The sequence below is a fragment of the Coturnix japonica genome, chromosome 19 (assembly GCF_054131305.1).
Source record: "Coturnix japonica strain WE chromosome 19, WE-NBRP24, whole genome shotgun sequence".
Classification (NCBI taxonomy): Eukaryota; Metazoa; Chordata; class Aves; order Galliformes; family Phasianidae; genus Coturnix; species Coturnix japonica.
Genome location: NC_140681.1, coordinates 918474 through 938884, shown reverse-complemented (window position 1 = coordinate 938884; position 20411 = coordinate 918474). Strand labels below are relative to the sequence as shown.

General features: G+C 46.1%; 2 protein-coding genes across 4 annotated transcripts in view; one reads left to right on the top strand and one right to left on the bottom strand.

The window, feature by feature from the left end:
- Nucleotides 1–2846: 2846 nt before the first annotated feature.
- On the bottom strand, nt 2847–7094 carry LOC107322835 (growth/differentiation factor 5). Its single transcript, XM_015881340.3, has 2 exons — nt 6123–7094; nt 2847–4594 (listed from the first exon to the last, which is right to left on the bottom strand). Exons 1-2 carry the CDS (start codon nt 6754–6756, stop codon nt 3726–3728), a joined length of 1503 nt encoding a protein of 500 aa, XP_015736826.2. The 5' UTR covers nt 6757–7094; the 3' UTR covers nt 2847–3725.
- Nucleotides 7095–9661: 2567 nt separating this feature from the next.
- Nucleotides 9662–20411, top strand: part of LOC146757741 (uncharacterized) — a 31464-nt gene continuing 20714 nt past the window's right edge. The window contains exons 1-14 of one of the 3 annotated variants that reach the window (XM_085519938.1): nt 9662–9803; nt 11388–11456; nt 12007–12089; nt 13264–13429; nt 14079–14185; nt 14875–15180; nt 15705–15801; nt 16276–16374; nt 17370–17531; nt 17835–18013; nt 18423–18605; nt 19308–19452; nt 19738–19884; nt 20061–20291. In XM_085519938.1, coding sequence (XP_085376064.1) covers nt 9702–9803; nt 11388–11456; nt 12007–12089; nt 13264–13429; nt 14079–14185; nt 14875–15180; nt 15705–15801; nt 16276–16374; nt 17370–17531; nt 17835–18013; nt 18423–18605; nt 19308–19452; nt 19738–19884; nt 20061–20291 — 2076 coding nt within the window. In that variant the 5' untranslated portion in view covers nt 9662–9701. The remainder of the gene's footprint in view (nt 9804–11387; nt 11457–12006; nt 12090–13263; nt 13430–14078; nt 14186–14874; nt 15181–15704; nt 15802–16275; nt 16375–17369; nt 17532–17834; nt 18014–18422; nt 18606–19307; nt 19453–19737; nt 19885–20060; nt 20292–20411) is intronic. The other 2 variants (XR_014935879.1, XM_085519939.1) reach the window with 2 other exon arrangements.

The following is a 20411-nucleotide window of genomic DNA, read 5'->3' as shown; positions in this document are numbered from 1 at the left end:
GGTTTTTATGTTTCTTAAAGAAAGCTTCAAATAGCCCACATAGCGGGCTGCTGCTCCTTTCATATGGCTGCTGCACAAACAAGCACATTTTACACGGGAAATGACATAACCATGTAAAAGTGTACATGGAGTTTAGGCACATATTCAAACACTAATGGGAATGCATTGTTTTAAATGGCATACTTTTATGTTTACCTATTCAGCTTAGTGCCCATATTTTAGCCAAATACAACAAAAATTATCCACACATACCTGTCTTATGGTGTGCTGTTTATTTGAAAATTTGGACTTTCACAAAGACTCTCGTGGGACAGATAATGACCCTAAAAAGTAAATACAAATGAGGCATTCTCAGTGAGAGAGTGAGACCTGCCATCGTAAAGGTGGAAAGCTGAACTTTTAACCTGCGTTGCTCTACAGCTCAGGTTTCCACACGTTTCAGCCATGCAGTTGCTAACACCGACTCACCCCTGGGAAGAAAGCTGTGACCATAACGTGGGGTGTCTATCTTTGCACGTTGTATAATGACCGCACTAAAGAAAGCGGTGCCAAACTTCTGCAAGACCCGAGGCCCTCTGCTTCTTCCCAGTTTCTATGCTGTGTGTCAAGTCCCACACGGTGCCCTGTCCCCAAATCTCTGCTTTCATGGAGGAATGAGGCCCAAACGTGTCCATCTGGGCTCTACTTCTGGGTTTTCTTCCATCAGGAACGTCTGTAATGGCCACCAATCCCACTCCTTGAGAGCTTCAAGACAAGTTTCCACTCTCACTCCAGATAACAAGATCTGAAATGTAGAAATGGAACGCATATATGGAATTAAGGCTATTAAAAGTAAGCTCATGGCGGCCTCTTTTTGTTGCTGTTGGAGTTGTGGGTGATATGAGAATAAAAGAAACAGCTTTGAGACAAGCAGGCTTTCATCACTGTACATTTATGTGGTCATAACCATTCCATATCTTAAAATTAGTTACAGTTTGCACCAGATGACCTCAATGGCCTGGGCAGTGCAGGGATAAAGCACTGAGGGGCTGGGATGCATTTATACCGCACTGAAAGTCAGCAGCCCTGTTTAGGCCAAACCCAGGATCCGGTGATGCCGCTGTGGTAACGAGCTCACTGTAGCACTGAAGTGTCTCCAGCTTTAAGTTTGTTTAAACTTCACTTCAACTACCTACCAGAATTTCAGAGCTTTAAGAACCAGCACTTTTTTAGACCTTTATACATCAGAGCTTTTTTTAATTTTTCTCTGTTTGGTTTGGGATGATCACAGAATCCTGGCATTCTTTTTTACTTAGATACTGATTTAAACTCCAATTACCGCTTCTCTGAATGTTCCCTCCAGGGGAGTGATGCACTGGTGCTGTGACTGGAGCATCATGGCTGTGTCTGGCACATGTGAGAGCAGAGGCTCCGCTGGGTGCTTGCAAACAGGCGCATGCATGGGAGCAGTGCACTGGGTAGGAGACTGCCCTTCTTCATAGTCACCCAACGTCTGCAGGGCACAGCAGGGGTCGGCATGGGGGAAAGGAGCCTGAGGTGCTGCATGCAAACCAGCTAGAAGGCAGCTGGGAGGAAGAAAAGAAATGCTGGAGCAGAATGGGCAAAAGGGAGTCCAGAACACTCTCTTGATTCCGGGCTGGCAGGAGAACGCTTTCTCTCCTAGTGTAACAATGGCAACATCCATCTAGATAGAAGCTTGTACTAAAGCTTAGGATTCATAACGCCTTGGTTTGAAAGCTGCACGGAAAGCCCAAAGGCAGTTGGCAGCAGAGCTGTGGTCAGCTGCTGCAGTCCTGGCTGTGTTCCTGGCAGTGGCCTTAGCTGGGAGGAGCAGGACCTGTGGAGAGCCCACCTGGAGCCCAGAGGCAGACAGGATTCCTGGGTACAGCTCTGAGCCACAGTCCACACCCATGGAGCATCAGAGTGTCTCAGGTGTGTGTGATGGGGTAGCTTCAAGTGCTGAGTGTGTGTTAATAACCTGCTGTCTAGTCACCCTACTGCTGTCAAGTATTCTGACCCACCCCACTTTGCATTATTTCATGGCTTGGGCCAAGTTATACCCAGTTGTGCAGGCAGAAATCACTGTGCTGAGCTATTGCAAAGACATCACACAAATGAAAGCTTTCTGCAGTGTTTCTTAGTATCACCCCACTGTAGGCTGTGGCACGTGGCAGGTCTGCCTGCCCAGGGAGCCCATGTGCCTGCAGTGGGGCTACAGCCACTAGGACATTTTGGCCAGCACTTCTCTGTGGCCATCGAGCAGGTGCTTAGGACCACTTTCCATCAGTGTGAGTTCAAACAGGCTCAGTCTGGGGTCAGTGCAGGAGGACGTTGGGGCCATATTCACCTCCTGACAACATCCCTGGCAGTGATGCTGTGCAAGCAGAATTCAGACCCAGGAAATTGTGTGGCTTGCTGGTTTACACTGTGGTGAAGCAAAGACCTCAGCATTAGTAACTGAACTATTGCTAAGCTATGTCAGTCATTTCCAATGGTTCCCACATCCTGCCTGATCCATCTACATTGAGATGTCAGTATGGTTATGTAGGTGGAATCACAAAAAAGAAATCCCAGAAAAAAATTTACGTTCCATGCCTGGAATAGATACAGGAGATAAGCGAACACACAGCTGTTGGAGCCTGGAATAAAAAGATAACAGTTCTTTTGCAATCAGCTGCATAATTCTTTCTAGCCCCAGGTACATCAAGTGATAATGCCATTCCACACCCGATTAAAACACAGCGTGCTTTCAGATCTTTCTTCCAACAGTTCCAGTCAGCAGTTAGAGGCAAGTGAAACACATGAACATGCTATGCATGCCTCCAGAATTCTGTCGCATTGAAAAGTCCCTTTCATTCATATTTATTGTACAAAAATGCTAAAACGAATTCTTAATAGCATTACAATTATGCAGGGTTAGACAGCGAGACACAATGTAGCATTGTGTCAATAATTTATTACATCTTATGCCATAACTGAGCACTTTTACTAGGAGCATTTGAGAACAACTTGGACCTTATACAGAGTAATATATCTTGCTACACAATAATGGAAAGGTGGATACTTAGGAAAGATACGTAGCTTGGAGGAAAGCATACATGGAAAGGAACGCCTCCTGCGTCACCCATCTCCATGTACAACTTAAAACTATATCAACACATTACATTTAATTACTCCTTTTTTTTCATATGCATAGTTTTGAGAGCTAATCAGAAAGAAACCATATTACAGTACAACTATTTACACCAAGATGGGAGCGTGCCAGAACACAACCCTCTCTTCTAGACATCAGGACTATTTCCTTACAGCTCATAATGGACAATGCACATGGGACTCAGACATAGATTCAGTCTCAAGAATGTTGTTCAAAGGATCAGACAGGTCGCAGCTCACCAATACCATTTTTACACACTGCCTCTAGGGTAAAAAGCAGGTGATTTAGAGGCATGGAGGTCAAATCTTCCCTGTCGCAGACTTTAGGTAGAGCCAGTCTTGTGTTGCCAACACGTGGCTTTATACTGGGCTCTGTGACAGTGTCCAAATGCAATTGAAATATGCCCAAAGTGGAGAGATGGTGGAAAAACATACAGAATGGCTGGATTTGGTGCTACATCCTTGTAAACATACCCTAGAGGTAAGAAATTAAGTTAACCTTGTTTCAGGAGAGGTTATGTTCAGTGCGTCATATTATCTTTCATAGCATATTCACATGAGCAACTGTTCTGCTACCTGCAGCCACACGACTCCACCACCATGTCCTCATACTGCTTGTAGACCACATTGTTTGCAGAGTCAATGAAAAGAATGCTGATAGGACTCAGCCTGGTTGGAACACAGCAAGTAGGAGGCGTCGATTCGGGGTCCATTGAGTTCATTAAAGTTTGGATAACTGCATGATTGGTGGGCTCCAGGTGGGATCGGAGGGGGAACTCACAAAGACCTTCACAGTGATATGCTTCGTATTCTAAGGGTGCTATTATCCAGTCATCCCAGCCCATGTCTTTAAAATTCACATGGAGGGCTTTTCTGCTACACCTTGCCTTCAGGTTCTTACTGGGCCTCTTCCCTTGCCGTGTTGCTAGAGGAGCTCTTCTCTTCCGCCTCTGATTGAACAAGTACTCATACACGGTTTTGTCATCTTGGCCGGATCTAGCTTTGATTTCATTGAAAAACAAGTCCCTTTTTTTTGTCCTCCCAAACACCAAGAAGAGAGCCTTTTCGTTGACCTGTCTTCCCGTTCTGTTAAATCCCACAGTCCTGAGATCAACCGCTCTCCCCCTGTCAAAAGTCTCCAGTTCGAAACACAAGTTGACCAAGTTTTTAAAGTTCCTAAAAAGCTTCCAGATGTCAAACACTTCCCATTTTGGTGTATCTGTGATGCTGACAATACGAGAGTCCAGGAGCGTCGCTGCTTGTCTGTTGGTAGAGCAACTAAACAATTTCACTTGGGAAGTCTTTCCAGAAGAATGAGACTTCCAAGCATCAGAAGGCTTTTTCCTCAGTATCCGAAGCTCTGCTCCCAGCAGGCCGTCTTTTTCTAATGCACTGATGTCAAAAATGTATTTTTGTTTCCTTATGGTTGGCACTCGCTCATCTAAAAAAAGCACACGCATTTTTAAATGAAGCACAGAGCAATGCTGCTTTGTCAGTTCTCTACAATGTTCCTGCAGTTCCCCCGTAAGACCAGGATTTACCTCAGTTAGCCCACTAAACAGAAAGGACAATTTTTGTCTGAGGGATGGGCTCTGAGCGGGGACCTGGAAGAATTCAGTGACTCATTGGGAAAGGAGTTCCTGAGCTTGCCCTTTAGAAATGTCAGTTCTTTCACCAGTGGGCATTTTCTAGCTTCAAAGTAGCCCTTAGCCAATTGGAAAACCGTCATTTATAAGGTCTGAGGGCTCACAGGGCCTATTCACCACTTACATACCACTTACGTTACTGAAATGGGTATTCAGTGGTGCCCAGGCCTCATGCTGGCTCCAACATTACCCTTAGACAATACAATAGTCATTAGTCCTTTAAAACCAGCATCCCCCAGGAACACAAAGATAATTGCCTCATTAACTCTGCTCCGCAGAGTTCACAACTTTTCCATACTGGGCAGAACAACAGACCTCCCTTTAACCTGACTCTGTCTTTGCCTGGTTAAACCTGCGAGCGGCACTAATGAGGAATATGCCCAAACCAACATTTTATCCATGTTTCAATAACAGCGCCTTCCAGTGGTCAGTCAAGGATCTGAACACAGCACTGCTCAGCTGCGTGCCATCCCATCCCGAAAGCCAAACTATTCTTGATTAAACAGCAAACAAACCCAGTCCTGGCTGAGTCTTCAATCACTATTATGTAATTAGCTGTGGCCTGTGTTGCTTCCTTAATTCCATGACCAAAGCTCTCATTAACGTCACCAGAAGCAACATGGAGATAAGCCTCCCACTGGGACGGCAAGGTGAACATCTTTCTTTGGTTATGTGTTGTGTGAGAGCAGACACTAGGCCAAATTTCCAATAAATTTGGAACCATAACACTGAACCGCAAATTAGGGAGTCCCAGAAGTTATTTACACTCATTAGCCCATGTTTAGCTGTGAGCTTCTGTGGTTAGAAGGCTGGTAGTGTCTGAAAGCATGAGATTCAAGCTCATACAGGTACACCAGCGCCACTCTATAATGACTCCTGGGTCTACATTGTAGTTCCTCCCAGCTCATCCTTGAACAAACTGGGGTGACCTCCAACACTGAAACGTGTGTTTTTCCGCAGAACAGCCCCTTTCTCAGCAGAGAATGTGTTTTCAGACACACTTAGCAATAAAATCAAGCAACAGTATCCAGGATCTTCCTACTGAAATAGCATAAGATCAAAACGTGAAAGTTTCTGAACAACTAAACCCTCAAGGACTAATGGATTTTCAGAAATATGCACCTGAAATATTCTAATGTTTTGCTTGGCTGCCATGCTACCATCTATTTCTGCCTCTAGAGGAATCTGCCAAGATAAGGACAAAACCTACAATTTCATTCTCATTAGAAAGAGCTTTCTGCCTTTAACAACATACAGTTATGTTCTAGTAATGCTCGTGCTCAGATGTCCCTCTGTCCACACACACGTGAGCTCCCCTCTTACCTTGTCCTTTGTCTATAAAACTGGTTATTGTATTGGCAAGTCCAGCCTCCAGTTTTACACTTCCATTAACACCTTTTCTTTCTGCGTCTGAGAGAGTCCTGTACAAAGAGAGCATGTATTCATGTGGCGTTATAGGGGGCTGTCTGAAAGCTTCCTTAGCTTCCCTTTGGGTGACAGGCTCTTTAGTCTTTTTCGTTTTGAAAGCGCTGCTATCAGCACTGCTCGTGCTGGGTTTTTTCAAAGCCGTCTTGCTGCTAAGATTTGGGACCTTTGGAGTCACCGTCCTTACTCCAGAAGGTCTGCTCGGGAGATGTCCTACCTTTGCCTCTGAGGCAGCTGCTCTTGAAAGAACCCTCTGTGATTCGTCGTTCTTGGCCAGCAGAGCTCCAGGCTGAGCAGCATTGCTTTTAGTCCTTGCCTTCGAGGTCCCGGTGCTAAATCCATGGTTCGCAGCCCGTGGCGTGCCTGCCCGTGCTGAGGGAGTCCTCTCCTTTCCTTCTGCTTTTAACAAATCTGTTTTAGACCCCGGATTACTCTGGCCTGCCTCAGAATTGCTCAGTGCTCCAGGAACTAGATCCAGAGACAGCCAAGTCAAATGCCAAAGCAGTAAAGTGAGAAAATGCAGGATTTTCATCCTCTGGTCTTCCTCTGAATGCCGCTAAAGAAAAAATCAGGGAAGGTTCCTCCAGTTTGGCAGAAGAAAACATGAAAGAAATTAAAAACCAAAGTCAGCAAAAGTGGTTTTCGATCGAGATTAAAACATTGCAAATCTGGTTGTTCAGTGCTCGTATCCAGTCCCATAGTGGAAATGCTCCTGCTCTCAGACGCGCTCTCCCCTGACTTCAGTTCGTGGCTGTAAAGGGCTCGTTCTTGAAAAGAGAAAGTTTACCACCTCGTTTTCTTCTGTAAAACTGACTGAAAAGTTGAAGGAGCCCTGTTTAAATCGGAGGGGTTTTTTTTCCGAGAAGGAAGAATGGCGTAATGCTGCCTCTGTGTTAAAAGGGCTGGTTTTTTTTTTTTTAACGTTTTGAATCCTTTCCAGTGAAAATATTTCACACACAGAGACCTGCAGGTGCTCAGAAATCTTTTACAAACCTGAGCTCAGGAATTGGAAACGGAATTCCAACAAACCGATTTAATTACTCTCTGATGTCATGCTGTCTAAACTAATTTAACTGCGATATATTTCTTTAAAAAAAAATCTTCTTTGCCCTTTTCATGAGCATGACTCATTCCCTGCCTCATGTGAAACAGCTCCGCGGGCTCAGGGCTCCAGAGGACGCGTTTTGGAGCGGCGGCACAACCTCTCCTTTCGCCTTCCATCAACTTCACGTTTAAATGGGACAAACTGCGAGACGGACAGCCGGGACCCGTCCTGCGGCCCACGGGAACGCGCACATGAAAGCCTCGGTGCGTAACCCCGTCCTGCTCCTTATTGCTGGAGCTGCGGCTTCGCTTTGCCCTCCAGCGACTCAGCTAACGAGGCAGGCGATGAATTTGGTATAACGCAGCACCGCCGTGCCCGCAGTCATCGCATGTTGGTGTTTTTATTGCTACGCTTTGAACAAACCCGCGTAACCCAGCTGCAGGAGAAGGCTGTGCAGGCACTGCTCCCTGCAGGCGGCCCCGCTCCTGCCAGCAGCACGGCTCGGGCTGCTCTGAGCCGGGGCGCAGCCGGGACGGAGCTTTTGTGAACCCGAATGTAGGAGAGCTCCCTGCCCACAGACAGGGGAAGGATGGGAGGAGGGAACCGGAGCTGCTGACGTGGGAAGGGTATCTGCTGCTGTCAGCTGTACTCCGGGGAGCACGGAGCGAGAGTGTCTTTCATGCAGTACAAAAAAATGAGCTGTTGTTGTTCTGAATGAGCCTTGGGGAAATGAGGCACTGGGCTGGAGTGAACGGGGATTAATGGGACCCTTCTCTCATCCAGCGCTGTGCTGAGCCCAGCCCTCCCCTCCCAGTCACTTATTCCTGAAGCAAGAATAAAGGGGATAGATACAACAGCCTCGATTTTAGCTTGAATTGGACGTGCTGCGGCATTTTCCACTCTGACATGAAATTACTTTCATAAATAACAACCTGCAGCCCTTTCCATATGACACGCTTAGAATGCTTTACCATATTCCAGTGGAGGAACCAAAGGGCAGAACAGCTTAGTGACCGCACAGATGTCACAAATGAGGGAGAACAAAAACCCCACCCTCTCAATTTTGGCCTAATTGCCATTTCTCTGCAGTCAGTTTGATGTTTCCTATCAAAACAAAGCAGCTTTTCCACGAGTTACTTCCAACAGGCCCCTTCCCCAACAGTTCCTTCGTGCTGTCCCCATAACCCTCAGCCATGCTGTCCCTTCCTCCCACCCACATTATCCACCTTCCTGCAGGCAGACAGGTGTGCTGTGTTGGTTCTGCCCACAGAAACAGCCAAGTGCTGAGTTCATGCTCTTATTCTATGAGGGATGCTCTGAAAGTGATGCCTCCTACTGTATGCTGTTGGCCCATGATGACAGAGGCAGGTGTTGGAGGAATGGCAGTAGAAACTGAACCTTCCCACCCACACGCTGTTCCTTTCTGCTGTTATATGGCAGATGGCAGCAGAGGGAGAGCCTGATAGGATGGCATCTGACATGGAGTCGCACATGGAGCAAAGGGATGGAATCACATTCCTCCATGTAGAAAAGCCGGCACCCAAACACTCTGTTTGGCTCTGTCAGTGTTACTGTACGTGTTGTATCTGTTGTGGTTTGCATGGAAACCTATCTAGGAGGCGTCACTTTTGGGGTACTCCAGTTTTCACAACACCGGTAAGAGTTCTGTATCTTTAAGATCTCTCCTGTTCCATCAAACTTGGTTGAGATTCACAGATACAGAAACGATTGGGCAGATGGACAGGAAAGGGCAGAAGGTGAGACAGTGTGACTCCATAGGCCTTGTCTCATGGTAAATCAGACTAACAGCACAATTGGTCAAATGCTCACCCAGTATTTACACATCTGAGATGAATGTAACTTTCCATTTTTATTGAACACCAACTGATACTGCCAGTCACAAGTAAAAGAATGAACCAAACTGGGGTGAATCAGTCTCACAACCAGGACATGGGAGCAGGAGGAGTGTGAAGCTGGAGATGCTGAGCAGCTCTGCGGGAACTTCCCTGGTGGGCCAATGGGGACAGAGCTACTGTGAGCTGCTCTGAGCAAAGCCCCAGGTCTCCTTCAGCTCTCAGGAGGCACCACCCGTTATTCCTGTCCCCTGTGTGATTTCAACCAGATTCTTCTGGCCAAACTGCTATTCCTGGAGCTTGGCCCCTGGGGCTCCCGCCTGTCACCAACACGGTGCTGCGATGTGAGCGCTGTCAGAGCTCTGCGCTCCTGTGGATCTGCCCATCTGATGTTTAATCCGCCATAGCTGAATTCACCTCCCTCACATTCAGCTTCCACCGTACACGACTCTCGGTCTCAGCACACACAGCGCTGTACCCGGTGGCAGCCCCTGTGTCGGGCACGGCGCGCTTCCCGCCGCACACCCGCCGTCCTATCGCCGCGGGGCTCAGCGGGCGGGGCGGGGCCGAGAGCGGGGCATGGCGGCCAGGGAGGCGGCGCGGGGCCAGGCCTGGCGGCGGCACGGAGCGGGGGAGGCGCGGCAGGAGCCGGCGGTGTCGGTGCGGGAGCTACAGGAGAAGGTGAGGGGAGGGCGGGACAAGGCGCGGCACAACGCGGTGCTCGGAGCACGGAGCACAGGCCTCGGGAGCCGCCCGACCAGGCCCGTCCCGTCTGGGCGCGGCCGGAAGGGGGGAGCTGTGCGGGCAGCGCGGGGCCTGAGTGAATCGAGGGGAAATAACGGCGGTCATGGGGGCTGCGGAACTTTCTGCCCTTTGGAAGGTTCGGTTCGGGGACGAAGCGGCAGCAGTTGTGCCGTTGGAGCGCAGGAGGCGGTGCGGCCTTTCTGTAAATGAGGAGCTGCTCGGGCGCTCAGAGACCGGAGTGTGGCTGAGTTACCGGCTGCGTGGTTTGACGTGTGAGGTGCTGGAGCACAGGCGGCAATAGCAGAGATGGCAAAGACACGTTTCCTTCTGCAGGCCCCGGCAGAATCCCGCCCGTTACCGTTCAGGCTCTGCCAGCTGATTTTCCACTTACTTTAGTACTCCCGAAGCGCTGCTGTATGTCCCAGCCATCAGCTGTGCACTGACCTGGCTGCCCTGAGTCCCTCCGGCTGAGCCATTCTCAACATACAAGAGCTTTCCCCTCCCTTTTGTTTTGCTGTTTGCATCTTAATTGTCTGCGTTGCAAGAAACTGTATCCTGGATGTGTCCAAACAGTGGGGTGTGGGAGGGAATCCTGCACCTCTGTGCTGCACTGTGACACCTCACCTGGAGCACTGCGTCCACAGGTGGAGCCCTCAGCACAGGACAGACATAGACCTGTTGGTTCACATCCAGAGGGGGGCCACAACAATGAACTGAGGGACAAACACCTCCCTACAAGTACAGGCTGAGAGCTGGAGCTCTGGGGAGACCGTTCTGTAAGATAAGAGGACAGACTCTTCAGCAGGGTTTGTTGTGATGGGATATGGGAAATGGTTTCAAACTAAAAGGGGGGAGATTCAGACTGGATGTAAGGAAGAACTTTTTTAGAGTGGTGAGATGCTGGCACAGGTTGTCCAGAGATGTGATGGGTGTCCCCTCCCTGGAAATATTCAAGGTCAGGCTGGCTGGGTCTCTGAGCAGCCTGACCTAGCAGTAGGTGTCCCTGTTCATTGCAGGGGGGGTTGATGAGATGACCTTTAAAGATCCCTTCCAACTCAAATAATTCTATGGTTCACAGTAAGCTTACTGTTACTGAGGCATACTGAGCCATTGGTAAGTTTTCTCTTCCAAGTTCGTAATGAAACATGATTTAAGAGGGATTTGTCATTCATTTTGGTGTTGGGTCTCTTTCAGGATTTAGCATGGATTGCTGAGGTTTGAACAGAGTAGCCTTTAGTCTGACAGATGTAGTTGGCCTGGCATGGCATCTGTCTCTCTCATCATTCTGCATGTCTCAAGATGAGCAGTTAGAACTATGCAGAACATTAAACCCTTTCTCACTTTCTTTAGTATTAGATAAAGAGAAGCTTCCATATATGATAATGACTTCTCTTTGTGTCAGTAGTGCTGTGAAAAGTACTGGGAGCTGTATGTAAAGGCTTAGGGAAGAGCTGATGCAGGAGGAGCTGAGTCTATCAGAAGCTTCATTTCCCTCATCCTAATACTCTGTATCCATCTCAGCTGCTGCAGTGTCGGAGCTGGTGTCGTGAGCTGGAGCAGCGACTTGAAGCAGGAGGGGTGAGTGTGCAGGTATGTGGCATTTGTTAACTCAGATTAAGGGCTCCTCAAAGCAGTGAAAACCTTGTTTTCCTGCTGTGAGTATTTAAAGAAGTGCTTCGCTATTATGCCTTTCAGTGTTTTGTCCAGTAGCCGTTCATAGAGCATCCTTTAGTCCCAGAAATGCCAGTCCAGAAAATCTTATCGAGAAGGATGTTAACTTTGTGAAGGGGTGCTTTGTTGCTGGAGTAACATTTGTGCTGGGCCTCAGGAGAGGGCTTTCTACTTCATGGCTAAAGTAAACCCAGGAAACAAAGAGTAGGAGACTATGTATTCCCAAGCTTCAAGTCTTAAGTGAGCACTCTTAGTTATGAGCTGAAGATACCCAGCTGTGAGTGTGGGAAACTAAGGAGAGCTACTGACATGGGGAAGTACTCTACACCTCCCTTCCTCCCTGTAGTTGTGATGCTGTAATGCCTGGAAGAAGCCGTGAGCTCCTAAGATACAAATGAAGGGGAAAGCTGTGGATGATAACAGCAGTGAAGGGAACACAAGAATTTTATTAAACCTTTCCTTTCTTAAGGGATGCCTGTCGGACAGATGGGAAACCACTGAAGACCACGGCCTGGAGAAAGCACTCCTCCAGTTGGAGGAAGAGCAGCAAAGGTAAAAGGAAAGATCAGTCATGGATGGTGTCATGGATCTTCATGGAAGTGAGAGAAAACCTCTCAAGTTCTACCTAATCTCCTCAAGGGAAGCAGCTGGGCAGGCTGGTTTGAAAGAAAAAAGGTCCACAGTCTTGTACCTCTGGAGTGAGGGTTGGTTATATGACCTCCAAAGGTCCCTCTACAGCCTAAATTTTTCAGTGGTTCAGTAGGTGAGCTGTGCAGCAAAGCTCTGCTTTACATTGGGAATCAAACCATAACATCCTAAAGATTTCATAGAGCAGGTGTTTTCCTATTTGGTTTGGAGTTTTGTTTTATCTGAAGAGCATTTGGCACCACAGGAATCTTCTGTCATATTCCTCTGTGCTTTTCTTTCTCCTGCAGCCCCAGAGATATTTTGTGTGGTATAAAATATATGTGTGCTGTGTTGCCTAAGTTGTAATGTAAGGTGGAGGGAGCACAACTCCTGTCCAAAAACTGAGCTCTGTGCTTGTTCACTGGGCAGCGATTCTTCCAGTTTTGTTCATGAAATATTTCCTGAGGGAGACACCAGGCTGTGGCCCCACATTAATTGGCCTGCAGTGCTTCACGCTCATTACAACGAGCATGGTCAAAAGCCTTCTTGTGGGCTGCAGATGCACCGCACTTTGGTAACTGAATATAAGTTCAGTTTTTAATTCAGAGCTTCACTTAAAGCTGTTTTGCACACACACGTATGGCCTTAGTTTTGTGGTGTGCAGTTTGCTGGATCAACAAAGTGGGGGTTTTCCTGCAGGTCTTAATGTATTGGGCAAGAACAGAGACAGAAGTAGGAACAATATTGCAAGGGAAAGGATGTGAAAGCAGAGATAACAGTGGTATGAAGGCAATCAGGACAGTGGTGAGTTCAGCAGGATCTTGTCATGGCAGTGAAGCAGACAAGTGACCAGGAGCATAGGGAAGGCAAGAGCTTCATTTGTGGGAAAGGGGAGTCTGATACTGTAGATGGAAATGAAGGCTTTAACACAAGAAAAAACAAATGAGTTTGCCATAGTGGAGGCATCTTTGTTATTCCTAGAAAGCAATACTGCTGTCTCCTTGAAAAGAAAGTAATTGTTTGAGGGAAATGGAAAATCACCAGGGTGCCACCTGTAGCAGTCATTAGGTCAGCTCAATTCTATTTCTCCCTTTCCAAGGTGTGAGAATCTGGCAGAAGTGAATACCCTCCTTCGGGAACACCTCAATAAAGCAAATGAAGTGAATTTAGCCCTTAAAGAAGATGTTGGAAAACTGACAGCAGATTGGATGAGGGCCCGAGAAGAGCTGGAATTGAAGGAGAGTGAATGGCGCAGTGAGCGTGAGGTAAGGATGGGCTATAGGAATGTCAGGGTAGTGCCAGACTCAAATGAGAACATGGTTGTAGGTATCAGAATGCAGGTGTGGGGAGGAGGGGTGTCAGCAGAGGTGGTGATGGAAGATGCTCACCGGCTGCAACGATGCTGCAGAGTCTTAAAGACAAGTGCTTGCTACTGCTGTACACTGTAGGCCAGTCACATGTGGACTCTCCTTTATTTTTATTGCTGTTTTGTTTTTTTACACTTCTTAAATGTCAGCAATGAAGAGCAGAGAGGTCTGTGTGTTTTTTGGGCTCGGAGTAGGTAAGAGAGGATCAAGGCAGGCATCCCTTACCAGTAGCCTATGGCAAGCAAATGGAGGGGCTTGTTTTTGTTCTTCCTTCGCCAAGAATGTTAGAGGTGTCTGCAGAACAAGATAAGGAATTCTGATCAGTGCACTTTGTTGATAGCCACTGCAGCAGGAGGGGTGAGAGCATCTTTGAATTCAGGTAGCAGGTTTACTGAGGATGTTTGTGCGGTGCCTCTTCAGTCCTTGATGCCTCTGTTGGAGTTGTTAGAGGTGTTTTAATGATGATGGCTGTACACTCAGGTCTAGAAGAATTGTACAGTGACGGGGAAGGCTGAATTGCTGTTCCTTTTTGTCTCTGTGTGTTCAGTTTTATGACAGCTACTTAAGGGGTGAACATAACCGTCTGTTGAGCCTGTGGCGTCAGGTGCTGACTTTTCGCCGTCATTTCCTGGAAATGAAGACTGCCACTGACAGGTGAGGAGAAATGAAGAGCAGTGTCCTGGAGAGCAAAATGTGGATTCTCTTCTTTTCACACCTGCTTTTGGCACCTTATTTTCCTTGAGTTACAGCTAATAATACAGTTTCTCCTTTGATAACTTGCTGTAATTCCATAAAGCCGGCTTTGGACCTGTTGCCACCTGTGTGACCTATTGTAGGGTACCTGCTTTAGCGGGGCTGTTGGACTCAAGGATCTCTTGAGGTCCCTTCCAACCTCTGTGATTCTGTGTTTCAATGATTATTTTCATAGTACCTTCCTGAAGCATTTATTATATGCATACCTTCATAAACCTCTTAGCAGTCCAATTGGTGATGCTAATAAGTCAGTTAATGGTGAGCTGCTGCTTATAAAATCTATAGATCTTAGTAAAATTCCATACATATGTTAATGATAATTAGAGTATGTTAATAAGATACAACAAGAACAGCAATTTATAAGAGTGATTTGAAGTTCTTGAAGCCTTCTGACTATGCCGTGCATTTATTCTGAGGAGAAGATAAACTAATTCCACAACTCTATAGATATATTCATCTGACCTTCTGAGATTAGCGTATGATTTGTCCCTAACAACGGTACAATCTGTTGCCTGAATTTGTACTTGAAAAGTGTTTTGACTGCTAAAAATTATACTGTGAACATTAGCTTTTTCTTTATTCTTCCCCAGGGATTTGTCAGAGCTGAAGGCAGAACAAATGAGACTCTCTGGATCCATACTTGTAAGCTGCTTCCGGTTGAACTCTGGCTTACAGCTCTGGGAGTCTGTCACTTTGGGTAGGCCTGTACTTGCTGCACAGCAAGCAGCAGCATGGACAAGTGACCAGCCAGAGCATAGGGAAGGCGAGAGCTTCATTTGTGGGAAAGGGGACAGCACAGCACAGCAGCAAGTGGAAAAGGAAATAAACCAGAAGGCTTTGGAAGTGATGTGCTTACAAGTCAATGGGGACCTGGAGAAGAAAGAGCTTCAAGATAGGTTAATATATCTTAAACTTTGATTTAGTTCCAACGTCATCTTTCATGACTGCTGATTCACAGATAGGTTGTGTTCATGTTCAGAACACGTCCATTTGTTACATATTTGTATAATCTCATTTCTGTCTGTTGTTAAAGGTTGGTGGAAGCTCTTCTGAGCTGGAAGACTGGAGGAAAGATTGTTTATTGTACTGTAATTGCTAATACTGATTCTTATTGAGACACTCAGAGTAGTATAAAGCTCTTTTGCTGTCCATGGCTGTGCTCAAGGATATGGGAATTTGCACAGGCTGTCAGCAATATAGCACCTCTGTACTGATGTTTCCTTGGAAGACTGAGTGCAGAGCCCTTTGGGCTGAGTAGTGCCCTTCTGCAATGCACAGCATGTTAGCACGTAGAGATTAAGGCTGTCTTTGCTGTATTTTCTGGGCTGAACCTTTTCTGCTGTGCTTTTGGGAGCTGCTTATCTTTTTAACATGTGGTGTGCAGTGCTTTTGGAATGGCATGTGGACCTTCTCTTCTCAGGGTGATGGAGCTCTCAGCCTTGCTTGTACAGTCTCAGAAGCAAAATGAAGAGAAAGAGAAGACCATGAAAGCACTTAACGACACTGTGGAGATGCTAGTATGTGTTACCTTTATCTGGGAAGAAGCCCAGTGTCTCCTTGGTTTGAGTAATTTGTTCTCTAGCCTTAGGAGAGAGAGGTGTGGCTTTCTCAAGAGGAGGAACAGTTAGGATGTGAACTATGTGGAAAAATCAGGAACATCACCAAGATAGCTTGTATATTTGGCACCTGTGGGGTCCATCCAGGTGCAGGCAATGGCAGGAGAGCTGGGACATTTTGATTGTCTTAAGGGGTTTGCACCAATGCAGTTTTGCCTCAAACTTCGTTTCTAGTGGTCAAATTGTCTGGGAATTGACAGCTTAACTGTCTGTAAAAACGAGTTGCTACTCTTTCTCCTCTTGGTTTTAGCAAAGAAGAAATTGAATAAATGTGAACAGTTATGTACTTGAAGCACTGGGGTTTGCCAGCATGACAGTGCTGATGAAGAGGGGAGCAGCTCTTCCTTGTCCACTCTTTCCTTATTCTGTTCTCAGGAAGCAAGTCGGTTAGAGGTAGAATACGAAGCTTCAATAACTAAAAATACCAAAGAAGAGAATCTTGCCCTTCAGAAGTTAATCAAAGAGATAACTGAGGTGAGTAAGTTTCTGAGTTCACATCCTTATAGACTTGACTTTGGAGTACTTGACGAAGGAAAGAGAAAAGCACAGGGAATAGAATCACATGTTTTGTACTTCTCCTGGCTGTTGAATCTTTGTGCCATTTTGCTGACATGAAAGCTCTTACAACTTCACAGTTAGCTCTCCTGTGACTCTTCACCTGAGCTCCTAGGAGATTCAGTGGCTTTGCCTTCACTGTCATGTTAAGGTCTCTCTTGAACTGTGCTTTCTTAGTTGGCTACTTGACATTTCTACTCCAGTGTTGTTTGGAGGCTTCCCAAACCCTCTGTGAGCAATAACCATGTTGTTCTTCAGATTTTTATAAAAGGTCACTGACTCAATCAATGTGTTTGCCAGCTTTGCTGCTTCATTCTGTCTTCACTGACCATTATCATCACAGAATCTTAACTGTTCCAGCTGGTTAGGGGTAAATTTAACTTACTCCAAATCTTCACTCTGTACGGGAGGTTTAATCATCAGATCTTTTATGCTGCTTCACACAAAGTCAGTTCTTTCTCCTTATTTAATCATTTTTTCCTTTTTTTGCTTCTGCTCAGAGCAATTATAAACATTAGCTGTTTCATTACTGTTTTCCAGTATTCATCGGCTGCCTTCTTCTCTAGTCAGTGTTAATGGTTCTTTTCATTGCTGTTTCCAGTGTTGATTTGGTGCTTGTATATGTGGCTCTGAGAAGTCAAAAGAGAACCAAATCATTCCTGAGAGTTTCAAGAAACTGAGCATTCAAGCAGTTTCTATCCACTTCACACTGGTTTCTTCTCTTCTTGTTTATAGTAGCCCCACTCTGAAGTCCCTGCAGTGCTTGTGGCTGGGACAAAACTCATTTAATCACTGAAGGAATGAGTGAATTGAGTCTTTAACACCTCAAGGTTGAAGTGGGGGAAGGAGGAGAAATAGAGAAAGGAAAACAAAATTGTGTGAGCAAAGAATAACAGTTTGATGTGGGCTTTCAGGTGGTGTTAGGTGACAGTGACAGCACGGTCAGCATTGTCCATGGTGACAGTTCCCAGCATCCAGAGTCTGGCAACATCCTCTCTTCTCTGAGCTGCCTTGATGCAGAGCGTGCCTTTGTGTTGGTTCAGGAAACGCTGGCAAGGAGGCAAAGAGAAACACAGGTGAGAATTTCTGGTAGCTTTCACCACTGGCCACCGTCACTAATGCCTCAGCTGGCTTCAGACCTTTTCATTTGCTTACCAGTTTCTTTCAAGTCATCATCCCGCTCTTGCTACTGTATGGCCTTACCAGTCTCACCAGCAGTGTGTTCTGCTTTTCTCTCCTGATCTCCTTCCCTTCATCACAGCTTTTGCTTTCAGGTGAGCTGTCTCTCTGCTTGCTTCTCCTCCGAGCTACTGCATTTGAAGTCATCTTCCCTGCTCATTATTGCTTGTTTCTGCTATTTCCCTCCACATTCCTTACAGGCCCTAAAAAAAGAGCTTTCTACTAGGCAAGACTCCATCAATTTCCTGCAGCACCAGCACAGACAGCAGGAAGAGAAGTGTAAGAAGCTGCAGCAAAGGCTTGAGCAACTGGAGGAGGAAAACAAGATGTCTAGCAGCCACCAGCAGCACCTCCAGTCTCTGGTACAAGCACTCAAGATGTAAGTCTTTCATCCTTCTGTGTGTTCTAAAGGTATTCTACTTTCAGATCTAAGATTTCAGAGGTGTTATCGGCAAGTTCTCCTATGCCCTGTTAACATCCTCCTGTCACTGTTTTTCATGCTGTACTGTCATTTTGTAGCTGCTTTTCTTTGAGATTCAGAACAGTGTTGGAACACAGGTGCCTCTCATCACACTGTTTCTCTGAATTTTGTTCTTTGAGTGCCCTTCCCTAGCCACTGGTTCTCACTGAATGCAAGCCAAAGCCTACCTTACTTTCTCTCTGCATTTATTGTATGAGGGGAGGGGCAAGTGTCTTCTTACTCTGCTTTCCACAATTCCATCCTAGAATGGTGAAAATGGGATCAATGAGTATGCAAATCACCTCATTCTTCTTCCTTGTCTATGCAGTGACTGTGAAAACCTAGAGAAAATCAGAGCAGAGCTACAGCAAAAGCTGGAATTAAGTGAGCAAGAAGCCTCACGTCTGCGTCGGAGTAACACTGAGCTGCAGCTGAAGGAAGATTCAGCCCAAGGGGAAAAGGTGGAGCAGCAGCTGGCAATGGAGAGAGCACATCATGACCATGAGCTCCTGTGAGTGTTAAAAGCTTTCTCTGGGCAGGGGGTGAGCATTGCTAGAGCTTAGGTCTATACACACTACAAAGGAAAAATGTTGTCTATTTGTTGTCTATAGCACAGAGGTATGAGGGAGTACTTAGGCAGGGCTGGGTATGTACTGATATCAGCATAGCTGCCTCCTTGTCCTTTCTTTATATTCCTTTAAAAAATTAATCCAGACGTGGCCAGTCTGGTCATCAACCAAAGCAGATTATTCGGGCTGGATTTAAAGAAAAAAATCACACCATTGTGACAATCATGCAGTAGAACAAGTTATGCAGAGATGTTGTGTTGTGTTGGAATTTGAAAGGTACATCAGGATAGAGCCTTAATCAACCTAGACCCAATAGTGATCCTGCTTTGAGCTGAAGATTTAGCTGGCATCCTCCTGGAGTCCCTTCCAACCTGAATCATTCTATGATCCTATGATTGTTGGATTGGAAATGAATATGCATCCTCTCTCAAAATAGATTGCAAACTCTTTAATTGGTGAAGGTGAGATCAATTTTAAGAAGTATGTTTTACCCAAAGGTCAATTTTGCTGTCTTTTATCCACTGCATCATAAAGGAGAGCTAACAAGCAGGAAGCTGTTAGGTTAAGAATAGTGTGCAATGTTTGTTTTGCAAGCAGTAATGGTTTTGGCATTAAAAACCTGTTGCCTTTCCCTTTCTCTCAAGTCTGAAGGACTTAGCTGCACTTGAAGCAAAGCATTCATTGTTACAGAGTGAATTGATAGCCACAAGGGAGAAGCTGGAGGAATCACACCTTCAGAAGGATCTGCTGAAGCAAGAGAAACATGAGCTTACAGTGGCACTGGAAAAGGTATGGACACCTTGTTCCTAAGTAACACTCTGGAAGTGTTTGGGAGATGGAGTTCTTGCAGCAAGATCACAACAGGTGCTGTTTCAGAGAAAATAGCATTGTCCTTCTTGGGTAATGCTGTGATCTGCTCAGGTTCTGTGGTGGAGTCAGTCCCCATATGCTTGTTAGGAAGATCTTACTGGGAGCACATCAAGTATGTCAGAGACTCAAAGGAGATCTGGAGTTGCTGGTTGAAGTCGGGGTTATTCCTGTCTTTGTTTTCATGTTGCTGTTTTGTCTCTTCAGGCAGAGAAATCAATAGCAGCATTGACAGGGGCTCAGAATAATTTGAATTCTGAAATAGCTGATCTACGTGTTGCCGCAGAAAAGATGAGCAGTATTAATGAAGCTCTTGCACTGGATAAAGTGGAACTGAACAAGCTTGTGTTGCAGGTGAGCAGAGTTTCAACAATGCAAGATGTTCACCTCCAGCTGCTTGATTCTTTTCAGACTCTGTGCCTTCACACAGTGTGACTGGCTGAATATGGAGATGTTCCTTTTTCTGTCCAATCCAAATCTTCTGCAAACCTTAACTGTGTTTTCTTTCCTTTGTGCATCTGTGATTGTAGCTGGAACAAGAGAATGAACTTCTGTCAGATAAAGTGAATGAGATGGAGAGAGCAAAGGTCTCTGAACAGGAGAAGATGTCCTTGTATAAAAGAACAAACGAAGAGCTTTGCACAGAGAAATCCCGCCTGGAGGAGCTGCTGAAGAAAGCAGAGGAGCAACAGGAAGGGCTGCAGATGCAACTGAGAACACTGGCAGAGGAAAAGGAGGAAACACAGGAGAAACTGAACCAGGTGAGGTCAACAGTCTGGTTCTTTTGGGTAGGCATTTGTCTGCTTGGCTCAAGGAAGCTGCAATTGCTTAGTTCTGCAGTTCTTTAATCAACAAGGTGCTTGGTAGTACTGGAGGTCAGA

Excerpts from the sequence above, each read along its gene's own strand:
- LOC107322835 (XM_015881340.3), bottom strand. The coding sequence starts at position 6,756 with ATGAAAATCCTGCATTTTCTCACTTTACTGCTTTGGCATTTGACTTGG. Across the intron at positions 4,595-6,122 it reads TTTTATAGACAAAGGACAAG|ATGAGCGAGTGCCAACCATA; the intron begins GTAAGAGGGGAG and ends TGCTTTTTTTAG.